General features: G+C 37.5%; 1 protein-coding gene across 4 annotated transcripts in view; it reads right to left on the bottom strand.

Annotated features, from left to right (window-relative positions):
• Positions 1–12,739, bottom strand: part of CHM (CHM Rab escort protein) — a 196,161-nt gene that overhangs the window by 45,973 nt on the left and 137,449 nt on the right. For all 4 annotated transcript variants that reach the window (XM_048213444.2, XM_048213445.2, XM_057312932.1 and 1 more), the window contains 2 exons: positions 5,817–5,921; positions 5,155–5,218 (listed from right to left, as the gene is read on the bottom strand). In XM_048213444.2, coding sequence (XP_048069401.1) covers positions 5,155–5,218; positions 5,817–5,921 — 169 coding nt within the window. The remainder of the gene's footprint in view (positions 1–5,154; positions 5,219–5,816; positions 5,922–12,739) is intronic.

Here is a 12,739-nt window from a genome sequence, read left to right on the forward strand (position 1 = left end):
GTAGCTGGTAGATCTCATTTTCATTCTTCTATCATTAGAGTGCAGTTAACTTTCAAATTGAGTGTCTTTTTTCAAACTCTACTGCTGTTTGAAAAAATTTAACTTACAAGCATTTAATTTAGAATAGAATTTGAAACTTGTAACACGAACATGTGTCCAAACATCGAATTTCTGCTTTATATACTTATATATCATATACATTGCATTCATGTAATTCATAGAAATAAATATTTCAGATTATCTTTAATGTTTAATTCTTCACTTATTTTCAAAGGATTCAATTATGACATTCTTTCTTTTTTTTTAATGTTTTTTTATTACATTATGTTAGTCACCCTACAGTACATCCCTGGTTTCTGATGCAAGGTTCGATGATTCATTAGTTGCGTATAACACCCAGTGCACCATGCAATATGTGCCCTCCTTACTACCCATCACCAGTCTATCCCATTCCCCCACCGCCCTCCCCCCTGAGGCCCTCAGTTTGTTTCTCATAGTCCACAGTCTCTCATGCTTCATTCCCCCTTCTGATTACCCCCCCTTTCTTTATCCCTTTCTTCCCCTACCGATTTTCCTAGTTCTTATGTTCCATAGATGAGAGAAATCATGTGACAATTGTCTTTCTCTGCTTGACTTATTTCACTTAGCATTATCTCATCCAGTGCCATCCATGTTGCAGCAAATGTTGAGAACTCGTTCTTTCTGATAGCTGAGTAATATTCCATTGTATATATGGACCACAGCTTCTTTATCCATTCGTCTGTTGAAGGGCATCTCGGTTCCTTCCACGATTTAGCTATTGTGGATAATGCTGCTATGAACATTGGGGTGCCTATGGCCCTTCTCTTCACTACGTCTGGATCTTTGGGGTAAATACCCAGTAGTGCAATGGCTGGGTCACAGGGTAGCTCAATTTTTAACTTTTTAAGGGACCTCCACACTGTTTTCCAGAGTGGCTGCACCAACCTGCATTCCCACCAACAATGTAGGAGGGATCCCCTTTCTCCACATCCTCTCCAGCAATTGCTGTTTCCTGCCTTGTTGATTTTTGCCATTCTAACTGGCGTAAGGTGGTATCTTAGTGTGGTTTTGATTTGGATTTCCCTGATGGCTAATGATTTTGAACATTTTTTCATGTGTCTGTCAGCCATATGACATTATTTCTGAATTATATACACTTTAGTATTTGAAAACAGATATTAAATCAATTTTGATTATTCATAATGGCTAAAAGCAGATACAGAGTACTAAAATTTAAAAATGTTAAAAACCCTAAAGATACTGAAATAAGCAAAGTATTTGGTCAACATATACCAAAGTACAGCTGAACATATACCAAAATGTTTCAAAATCAAAGTCTTCAAATTAATTTAAGGATTCCATTAATAAAATTAGAAACCCAGAATTTAAAGTGGAAAATTATTTTTAAGTAATGTTTATTGACATGCAGTATAGTGACATGCTATAGGCACTACTAATGTATTACATGGCTTTATACTTACAACTTTAAATGACCATCAGGTCAATGTTTCTCTATAAAACCAAAAGTTTCAATATGAATTCACAATAATCTTCAATCTGAGGAAACTATATCCTTTCATATATAAAATACTTGCCAAAAGGTAAAGTCCTATCTGTGAGCACTAAATGCCTAGATTTTGACTGGTGATGTCAAATTGACAGCCCACACAGGAAATCCCTACGAGTTCTCAAAACAGAAATTCTTCTGATAACCCTGACTGTTCTACTATCATATTCCTTGTAAGAACATTTTCAGGCTTAATATGTCTCAAAAACTGTGTTCTCCATACCCCTCTTAACTCCCTTTTGCTACTGGCTGTCCATGATACCAAATGTTGTCTTTTGAAGAGAGAGGAGCCACTAAAACATGTATCTAATGTTGTACAATAATTATCAAATGATTATGACTAAAAACATGTGCATAACTGGAAAGGTATCTTAGGGACTGCACCAACATGTAAGTTCAGGCATACCACATTTTACTGCACTTCACTTTACTGCACTTTGCAAATACTACATTTTTTTTTTTTTATTGAGGGTTGGTGGCAACCTTGCACTGAACAAGCCTATTGGTTTTTTCCAACAGCATTTTGCTTACTTCATGTCTCTATGTCACAATTCTCACAATATTCAAACTTTTTCATTATTATATTTGTTATGATGATCTGGGATCAGTGATCTTTGATGTTACTATTGTAATCGTTTAGGGGCTCCATGAACTGTGCCCATCTAGAACAGCATTCTGACTGTTCCACCAACCAATCATTCCCCAGTCTCTACCCTCTCCTCGGGCCTCCCTATTCCCTGAGACATAGTGCTACTGAAATTAGGCAAATTAATAACCCTATAATGGCCTCTAAGTGTTCAAATGAAAGGAAGAGTCACACATCTCTCATTCTATATCAAAAGCTAGAAATAACTAAGCTTTGAGAAAGGTACATTGAAAGCTGAGATAGGCCAAAAACTAGGCCTCTTGCGCCAAACAGTTAGCCAAGTTGTAAATACAGAGCAAAAGTTCTTGAAGGAAATTAAAAGTGCTACTACTCCAGTGAACATAAGAATGGTAAGAAAGGGAAACAGCCATATTGCTGATATGGAGAAAGTTTCAGTGGTCTGGATCAAACCAGCTAAAACATTCCCTAAGCCAAAGCCTAATCCAGAGCAAAGCCCTAACTCTTTTTAATTCTATGAAGGATGAGAGAGGTGAGAAAGTTACAGAAAAGTCTGAAGCTTAGCCAAGGTTGGCTCATGAGGTTTAAGGAAAGAAGCCATCTCCATAAAGAAGTGCAAGGTGAAATAGCAAATACTGATATAGAAGCTGCAACAAGTTATCCAGAAAATGTAGCTAAGATAATTCATAAAGGTTGTTACACTAAAGTACAAATTTTCCAGGTAGATCAAACAGTCTTCTATTGAAAGAAGATGTCATCTAGGACTTTCATAGCTAGAGAGAAGTCAGGACCTGGCTTCAAAGTTTCAAAGGACAGGCTGACTCTCTTGTTAAAGGCTAATGTAGCTGGTGACTTTAAGTTGAAGACAATGCTCAATTACCATTACAATAATCCTAGGTCCTTTAAGAATTATGACCCATGGACTCCAGGAAACAAACTGAGGGTTTGGGGGGGGATGGGCTAGCCCGCTGAAGGGTATTAAGGAGGGCACGTATCGCATGGAGCACTGGGTGTTATATGCAAACAATGAATCATGGAACACTACCTCAAAAACTAATGAAGTACTGTATGGTGACTAACATATCATAATAAAAAAAAATAATTATGTTAAATCTACTCTCCCTGTGCTCTGTAAATGACACAACAAAGCCTGGATGACATAGCCATCACTGCTGTGCAGCCAACTGACCATGAGAAAGGTCACTCTCCAACTCCTCACAGTTATTACTGTATACCCTTCCTTGAGCTTTGACTTATTAAGCACTCTTATACCCTCATTTTCAGGAGATGACCTCACTTTGTAATTTAAAGAGTACATGGAGGGGTGCCAGGGTGGCTCAGTTGATTAAGTGTCTGCCCTTGGCTCGGGTCCTGATCCCACGGTCCTGGGATCAAGCCCTGAGTCAGGTTCCCTGCTCTCCCTCTCCCTCTGCCCCTCCCCTGCCTCTGCTCTCTCTCTCTCTCTCAAATAAATAAATCTTTAAAAAAAAAAAGAGTAAATGGATCCTATCAGATGGGAACTCCCAAACGTACGAACAGTCCTGCATTCATCCTCTTATTTCAAGGTGTCTTACATCTCATCTAAGGGCAATGCTTTTTACCTGTTCTCTGAATCCCATCCTCCCTAGCCTTCACCTGGACCTTGCTGCATTAATTGTCTTCCTTTTCCCCTGGGTATCTTCAACCTTTCCTTACCTCTCTACTAGCTCCACTGCATCAGCTGAAATATACACAAATCTTTTAAAGAAAAGCCCTCTTCACTTCTACATCTATCTTCAGGAATCACTTCCTCTTTCCTACTCTTCGCAGTTCAGCTTCTACAGAATTGTCTCTATTTTCTCTCTTCACTTTAATGCCTCCCTGTCATTCTTCAACACCCTCACAAAGCTTGTAGTTTACTGGAAGATACAGACAAGTTAACTGGCAACTATAGGACAGTGTGAGGACAGAGATGCTATCATGGTTAGCACTGTCTTCAGATCTCAGCACACTGGATGGCATGGAAAAGACACTCATTGTTTACTGAATGATTAAAGTACTTATGCTCATATGCATAGCAAACATTTGTTTTATGTATCAGAAAGCTTCTAACTTAAGGAATTTTTGGAACCTATTTTTAGCAGTACCATACAGAGAAAGTCTGAGAATCACACTAAGCAAGCTGATTTTATCAGTCACTGTGTAATATGATCAGGAGAAGGGGGCATACTTCTTGGAAATTTAAGAGTTCAGACTGAGGGGCACCTGGGTGGCTCAGTCATTAAGCGTCTGCCTTCGGCTCAGGTAATGATTCCAGGGTCCTGGGATCAAGCCCCGCATCAGGCTGCCGGCTCAGCGGGAAGCCTGCTTCTCCTGCTCCCGCTCCCCCAGCTTGTGTTCCCTCTCTCTCGCTGTCAAATAAATAAATAAAATCTTAAAAAAAAAAAAAAAAAGTTCAGACTGAGAAAAAACCACAGGCATAAAGACATTCCTATAGAATTGGTAGTGAGGAGATGGAAGAGGTACTGAAAGGACCAATGGTGATGAGGAAACATTAGAACCAGAAATGTGTGCTGGTACTCATTCACACCAGGACTAATGGTGAGCTTAACACCACTGTTCAGGGTTGGTTACCATAAAACCTTTTCCTCCAAGAGTTTTCAATGTATTCTCTGGAGATTCTCTTTTTCTTCCCAAAACAATATATTTTCAATTTCACAGACTAGCTATCAAAAACTAGGGTGTAGTCCAATTTCCACAGAATCAAAATATTGCATAAGATGTAATTATTTGTCCTGCTGGACAGAAATCTTTAAGAAACCAAGATTATTACAGAACTGACATTATGTATTTTTTTAAAAAACGCATTAAATACCTTAGCACATATGCCTTAATACATTTTATTTCACCAATATTAATTTATACATAATACCATGTAGATTAGGTTAGCAACATTTATTAGAAAGTACAGGACTAAAATTACCTGTTGATCTGAATCCGTTTTTAGTACAGATCTATCTGTAATCAGGACTGACCTGGAGATCTGCCTGTAATGCACAAAACAGTTAATCAGTGATTCAGATTCCACAGATAAGTTTCATTTATAGTTATATAACTACCAGAAGGCATATATCAAAGATTTAAGTCATAATAAAAGAGTTGCCTCCTCAAGCCAAGTCAAGCTCTGCTTTAATCTTTTCGCGGCTCGCTGAAGGGAGGATATTGTGGGGGCGCCTGGGTGGCACAGGTAGTTAAGAGTCTGCCTTCGGCTCAGCTCATGATCTTGCATGGGGCTCCCTGCTCAGTGGGGAGTCTGCTTCTCCCTCTCCCTTTGCCCCTCCCCCCACTCATGCTTTCTCTCTCTCTCTCTCTCTCTCTCAAATAAATAAATGAAATCTTAAATTTAAAAAAAAGGAAAGGAGGATATGTGACCTGCAGATCAATCCCAGCTGACACAAAGGAGTCAAAATTAGACTGGACTCCCCTACAACCAGACTCAGTGGATATACTGCATATACCTCCGGTTTGGTACACATTTGCATCTAACTTGAAGAACACAGTTATACAGAAGTGTCAATATAATCACACAGATAAATTTTCCAATGTTTCACCTTCACTTGGACAGTGGGTGGAGGGGTGTCTTACCGGTATTGTACATGTGAGCATGTGTTCTCAGAAAAGTAACTGTCTTCCACAAGGAAATGCTTAGAGATTATTCTCTGACCAAACTGATCTATGATTGCTTTACATCTACAAAGAAGATAAACATAGCAAAAAAGTTCTCATTAATGATTACACAATTGAAAAAGAAACAATCAGTTACAATTTTTAATCTGAAACCAATTTCTTGGAAGACAAAATTTAAAACAGTATACAATTTCACATTTTGACATAAAACTGCCACTAAATTACAGAATATATATTCTTGTTGCTACTTTGAAACCTTTAAACTATAAGCATAGGATACAATTTAAATTTATTTTGAATACCATTAATAAGAATGTTAGTGTAAGTATTACAGTATAAGCATAAGCTTTCTAATGTTTAAGAATATAGAAGCTTTTCTTCTGTTTAGAAAACAGGCTTTTTTCCCCTTAACAGATCTAAGAAAAGGAGTGAAAAGTTGATTAAACATCTTGTTATATCATTCACAGTCTGTAAAAGTCACTAAAGCCTTTTTATTTTTGTTAAGTGTTGCTTTCTCTTTTGTTCAAGAATAGCCATCTGGTCACACATGTGATAATGTTTTAAACAAAAAAAAAGAGGGATAAAGCTTCTTTTAATATGTTTCTACTTTACTTCAAAGGATGACCACAAAAAGACTTCTTTCAAGCGCTATTTCTAAATAAGGAAAACACTTATACATGGACATTATCAGGTCTCTGTCATGTGATATGTGTTGGGACAATGAATCATATAGAACCCTCCATTGACCTTCTTTCAATGTGTCTAGATAAAAGGATGAAAATTAGAATCCATCTCCTTGCAGTGCCACAAGTTATAAATGTACTTTATAGGGCTCATTATCCAAACTAATGGACTAAGGGCAACATCCTTGAAATGGACTTACCAGTACTGACAAAGCCAGTATGCAATATTTCAGGAATGATATGCAAATGGCTGCATGTTTGCCATATCTTTTTAGAATGAAAATATCACAATTTACTTTTGTCACAGCTTCTCCTTTTGGGATCAGAATTATTTTATTAGAAATACATCTGTATGTTATTCCTCATAAAATGCAAGCAAATAATTTCAAACTTATACCATATTTTAAATATACTGATATAAATTAAAATATGTTACATCACTCTAAAAATAAGCCGAATCAGAGACATTTACCAGGCATAAAGGCATTAAAAATAAAATGATGAACACCCAACACCAACAGTAAGAAGAATTTAATGTGTATTTCTTAAAGGCAGACTATGATATGTTTATTCTTGAATAAATGATATGCCACTGTTGTCAGGACAGACTGTGATATCCCATGTTAGATATATATAATATATATTTTAACCAATTAGCCACATATTAATACATGTTATATTATTATTTATGTGATTTTTTCCTATCTCACCTCCAATTCCTTTCTCTTCCCCAGTTATGTTTCTATGCATATGTCCTCACATTTCATTAAACTAGAGTTTTGGCCTTATAAAATACTTAATAGATACAAGATATTTATACCTAGATACAGTATTTTCCAAAATAATTACTTAAAAACTGAAAAGGTAAGTTACTTACTCAGTATCCTGTTTTAATACATTCACATACAATTTAAAACACAAGGTACTTTAGGCAATGGAGGAGAGAAATCTGCTGATCCATCATTAAACATTGATCCCTACTTGTCTTGGAAGCACTGACAAGCCTTTTTCTTACCTTTAAGTCAGAAACTATAGAAGTCAAGAGGGAATAAACTGGGCGGAAAAAAAGAGGGTGTTATAATCTATACCTTAATAGGGATTTGGGTTATTCAGATTTATCATTTATCAAAAACTCAGCTACTGAGTACTTAAGATTTGGGCACTTCACTGTATGTAAATTTTACATCAAAAGAAAAGGCTATAAATAAATATTAAACTCTTAATGATAGGCATGCCAAGGCACTTAGGGGAAATTGTACTAATCTCTGGAATTTACCGTGAAATTCTTTAAAAAAGTGAACAGATGGCTAGAGGAATAAATATTTTGGTAGATATATGATTAAGCAAGTAATATATTAAGATGTTTACTGTAGAATCTAGGTTGTGGATACACAAATATTCATCCTGAAATTCTCTCAACACTGGTGTAGATTTGAAAATTTTCATCATAAAATGTTGGAATAAAATTGGTGGGGATGGAGGAGTGGTGTTAGCATAAATCTTAGACTGTAGTCTAAGTCTTTGCAAAAGATTCCCATTTAAATAAATCACACTATTAAAGCTGGCCCTCAAGCTAGTGGAGACCTTCTTGTTTTATAGGCTTCCAAACACTAACAGGGCTGCTTCAGTGGTAGCTATATCCTTGGTGACAGGGAGAAACTGGTTTCAGAAGCCATGGTATTAGAAAGAACTACTGGTACCACTCAAAAGGAAGGTAAGGGCGCATGAGGATTAGGGAGTTCAACTATGCAAGGTCAATATACCAATAAATGCGTCTACTTATGCTGAAGCTTCCAGATGAAATAGTGATTCTCAGAGGAGGCGGCGGCGGAGGAAGAGGAAGCAAATCAGAATCACACCTGGGGGACTTTTTCAAATTATAAGTACCCCTGGAGATTCTGATAAACTCCCAAATCCCGGGGAAGAATCACTGTCGAGCATGCCACTGCACCGTTGTAGTTTTAGGCTGTGCTAGGTAGAGAAAAGTCAAGAGCTATTGCTACCAAAAAAAAAAAAAAAAAAAAGTGACTTCTGCAGAAATTGATGTGATGGTCACATATGCCCAATCTGGTAGATGATGGTAACACAACTCACCTGATAGTCTCACTCTGAAGTACTAAAGCTCTAGGCCTGAGCAAGGCTGTACAAACCGAAGCATGTATTAAGTAAGGAATAAGATTTGTTTTCCCCCCGATACTTGACTTACTGTCATATATTAGGCCTAATTAGGAGAACAATGAAGAAAGGAATATTAATTTGGGACCTAGACTTAGACTTCATATTATAAAGATTAATATAAAAAATTAGATGACACTTAAGTGATGGTAAACAGTAAAATGAAATAGTACTGCCAGAGACATTAAAACACCCTTTCACATAAACCTGAGGAAGCCATGAAAGATTAATAGCATTCTGGATTTAGTCGAGGGCCTTGCTGAGCCTCATAAATAGTAAACTGAGGAGGAACATGATAGAGTTCTCAATACACAGAAACAAGGACCAGGCTGATCCTAAGAATCACTGAGGCCAGACAGAACATTTCTAGAGCTGAGTTTTCTAAATCCAAAATCACAACAGTTATTCAATTCTTGGTTCAATGACATGAGGACATATACAGCAAAATGATAAGGAAGAAAATGCTCAGCAAGATGAAAACTCTTTATCTGGAATTTGGTCCAGAAGAGAAATATAACATAACAGGTATCCAATCACTACGATTTTCAGAATATCCCAACTAACTGTATGATAAGAAATGCAGAAATCACATGAAATAATTAAAGAAAAAACACATTAAGAAAATTAGAAGATCCCCAATCACTGAAGGAAACAAAATAATTCTATTCACTACACCTTTCCATGCTTTCTAAAACACATTAGTTCAAATATGACCTCTTCAATAAAACCATTCCAAAATGCTGATCATTTATTTTTCTTGGATAAAAATCTACTCCAATAGTTTCAAATACCATTAACAGACAGATAACTCCAAATCCATGGTTCTGTGTTCTGACCAATCCCAAGCTTTGTATCCATATTTTTAACTGTGTCTTATCTATTTCTTTCTGGATAGATTCCAAACCCTTTTCAAACCTAGCACACCCCTGGGGCACCTGGGTGGCTCAGATGGTTAAGTGTCTGCCTTCAGCTCAGGTCATGATCTCTGGATCCTGGGATTGAGCCCCACATCAAGCCCCACACCGGGCTCCCTGCTCCCTCTGCCTCTGCCTCTCCCCCTGCTCATGCTCTCTCTGTATCTCTTTGTCTCAAATAAATAAATAACATCTTTTTAAAAAATAAGTAAACCTAGCATACCCCAAACTGAGTTCATCATGACTCCTCACCTGTTTCCCCCCTTGGAATACCTATCTCATGTAATGACATGACCAGTAGTTAGCTTCCCTAGCTCAGAAACTTTCTTTCCATATCTAATATGCTACTCAATTTTGATTCTACCTTATAAAGATTTCTTGAAACTAGCTTCTTCTCTTCATCTCTACTATATTGCCTTAGATTTGTGTTTAGTCTAATAAGGTAATGGACTGCTAGCAAGTCAGTAGCTCATTTGTTTCATTTGTTGATGTAAATGACGGCATAACCATCATGTGCCAAGCACTCCTAAGATAAAGAATAAAAATATCTTATCCTTGGGGCGCCTGGGTGGCTCAGTCGTTACGTTTCTGCCTTTGGCTCAGGGCGTGATCCCAGGGTCTGGGGATCGAGCCCCGCACTGGGCTCCCTGCTCCACTGGGAGCCTGCTTCTTCCTCTCCCACTCCCCCTGCTTGTGTTCCCTCTCTCGCTGGCTGTCTCTCTGTCAAACAAATAAGTCAAATCTTAAAAAAATTTATCTTATCCTTAAGGAGCCCCCAATATAATGAAGATTCAGACACAGGCACTGTAAGATAATACCCAAGTCCAGGGATAAGAAATGAGGACAGGACATATGAGAGTACTAAGGGAAGGTATCTAACTAAGCTTAGAGGGGAAAGGTAGAGTATCAGGGAATGCTCCTCAGAGAAAGTGATAACATTAGCTGCTTTTAAAGGATAAAAACTAGTTAAGCAAGCAAATAAGAACATTTCAGGTAGAAGGGCAGAATTTGCAGGGGTACAGAGGCAAATAAGAAAAGCACAGGGAACCACATACGGTTCAGTGTTAAATGACAATAAAATGGAAGCAGGGAGGGAAGAGAGATGAGCTTAGAAAGGCAGGCAGAGGCCAGATCCCAGAGCCTCACATGTCATGTAAAAGGGTCTTACACTTCATTCGGAAGTGATATAAAGCCACAGAAGCTTTTTACACAGGGAGGGACAGAGTTAGATATGCATAGCAAAAAGATCTCAATGTGTACTTATTATTTTTTCTTTAATGTCCCCCAGTAGACTCTAAATTCCATGCAAACAAACACCACGATTGTCTTGTTCTCGGCTATACTTCTAGTGCATGGGACACAGGAAATAACTAATACTTGTTGCATGGATGGCTGAATGGATGGATAGACAATGGAAATATTCGGTGCATGTGAACAGTGTGTAGACAAAACCAAAGATTCAGAATCTCTGATTTAGGAGAAAAAAGAATCTCTTATCATCAAAGTGTTTCTTCCAAATCACTGCCAGAATTAATAACTTAAAGTAGCAAATCTAATCTTGTTATACACCCACTTAAAACCACCATTGATCACAGTCCAAAGTCCTTAGCTTGGGCACAGAAGGATCTTCAGGATATATCTCCTCCATGGGATTCCAAAGTATCTCATTACATTAACAACTGCAACTAGCTAACATGTACTGAGCTCTGTTACAAATGGTTCTACCTGCTTTATCTGTTAATAATCATAATCACCAAATAAGGTAGTTACTGTCATGCCCCACTTTATACAGAAACTAGAGCACATGGAGGTTAAACAACTTTTAAAGCCCATTCAGTTAGTAAGTGGGGAAGCCAGGAAATAGACCCAGGTCTATCTGACCTTACAGACTGCACTGTTTATTGCTCTCTTTGTACATGAAGGCAAGGTCTGTTTTATTCATCTCGTTATTCCCATAGCAACTAGCATGGAGCATAGAGGTTAAATGTATAGAATATTATCACTACCATTTTGCAAATGAGACATGCTAAAATCAGAAATTCAGCAATTTTCCTACAATGACTAATGGTAGGATCAGTCACCCCACATGCGCTAACATACTATTCATTACTAACTTCCAAGTATCTGGAAAAGGTATAGTTACTCCCGGTATCAGAAAAAAGATCTCTCCAAGAAATAGTCACAGCAGGAATTCTAGTAAGTGAGACAGCTGAAGTAAAAAAGAACAGTAGCTGAAGTGATTCGATTCAGACTACTGGTTACAGACACATCTAGTCCAAGGTCATCCATACCCTACCCAGTATCAAATACTATACTGCTAAATGGCCAAATCTACTTTATAGGAGTTTTACCTAGTCAGCACAGCTGCAAAGAAAAGGAAAGCTGCTCAACAAGAGCACTTAGTATTTCTAGAAACAGTCAAAAGAGTGGTTCAGTATTAGAATTTAGTGACAGGGTATATAAGAGAATTGCTGATATCTACGTCCCCTGAAAACTGAAAAGCAGAGCCAATGGATAATATAGCAAAGAGAGCACAGTCAATGTGGCTCTCAGGAAAAGCAAACTAAACAAAAATGAAAAATAAGACCTATCTGAAAATAAGTATGGTTAATAGTCTATATTTCTTCTTTCAAAGTTTGTACAATACTTTGATGTGTAATCACCATACTGAATTCAATGCTATGATCATTTATGCTTCTATGGCTTTACTCAATGGATGGTGAAAAGAAAGCACCAAAAGATCAGTTTTTTAAGATTCATTCATTCATTTAACACATAGCTACTGAGTATAATGGGTGATACAAACCTGCTATGCCTCCGGACATACAGTCATGAGATCGGGCCTTTTCTTACATAGAACTTACAATCATACAAGAGGACCTGGCTTAGGGGGCCAGGGAAGGGTTCTGATCTAGTCTGTGGAATCAGGAAATAAACTTAGACCTCAGAACTCAAGCATGAGTAGTTCTTAGCTACACCCAAGGGAATGCCAAGTGTTCCACACAGAAAAACAGGAAAAGAGAAGCAATCTAAGACCATAAGGAGACAAATGCAAGTCTTTGCTGATTTCTTTATGAATACTCTAATTACACTTAGAATAAACACTTGT

This window comes from Ursus arctos, chromosome X, assembly GCF_023065955.2.
Source record: "Ursus arctos isolate Adak ecotype North America chromosome X, UrsArc2.0, whole genome shotgun sequence".
Classification (NCBI taxonomy): domain Eukaryota; kingdom Metazoa; phylum Chordata; class Mammalia; order Carnivora; family Ursidae; genus Ursus; species Ursus arctos.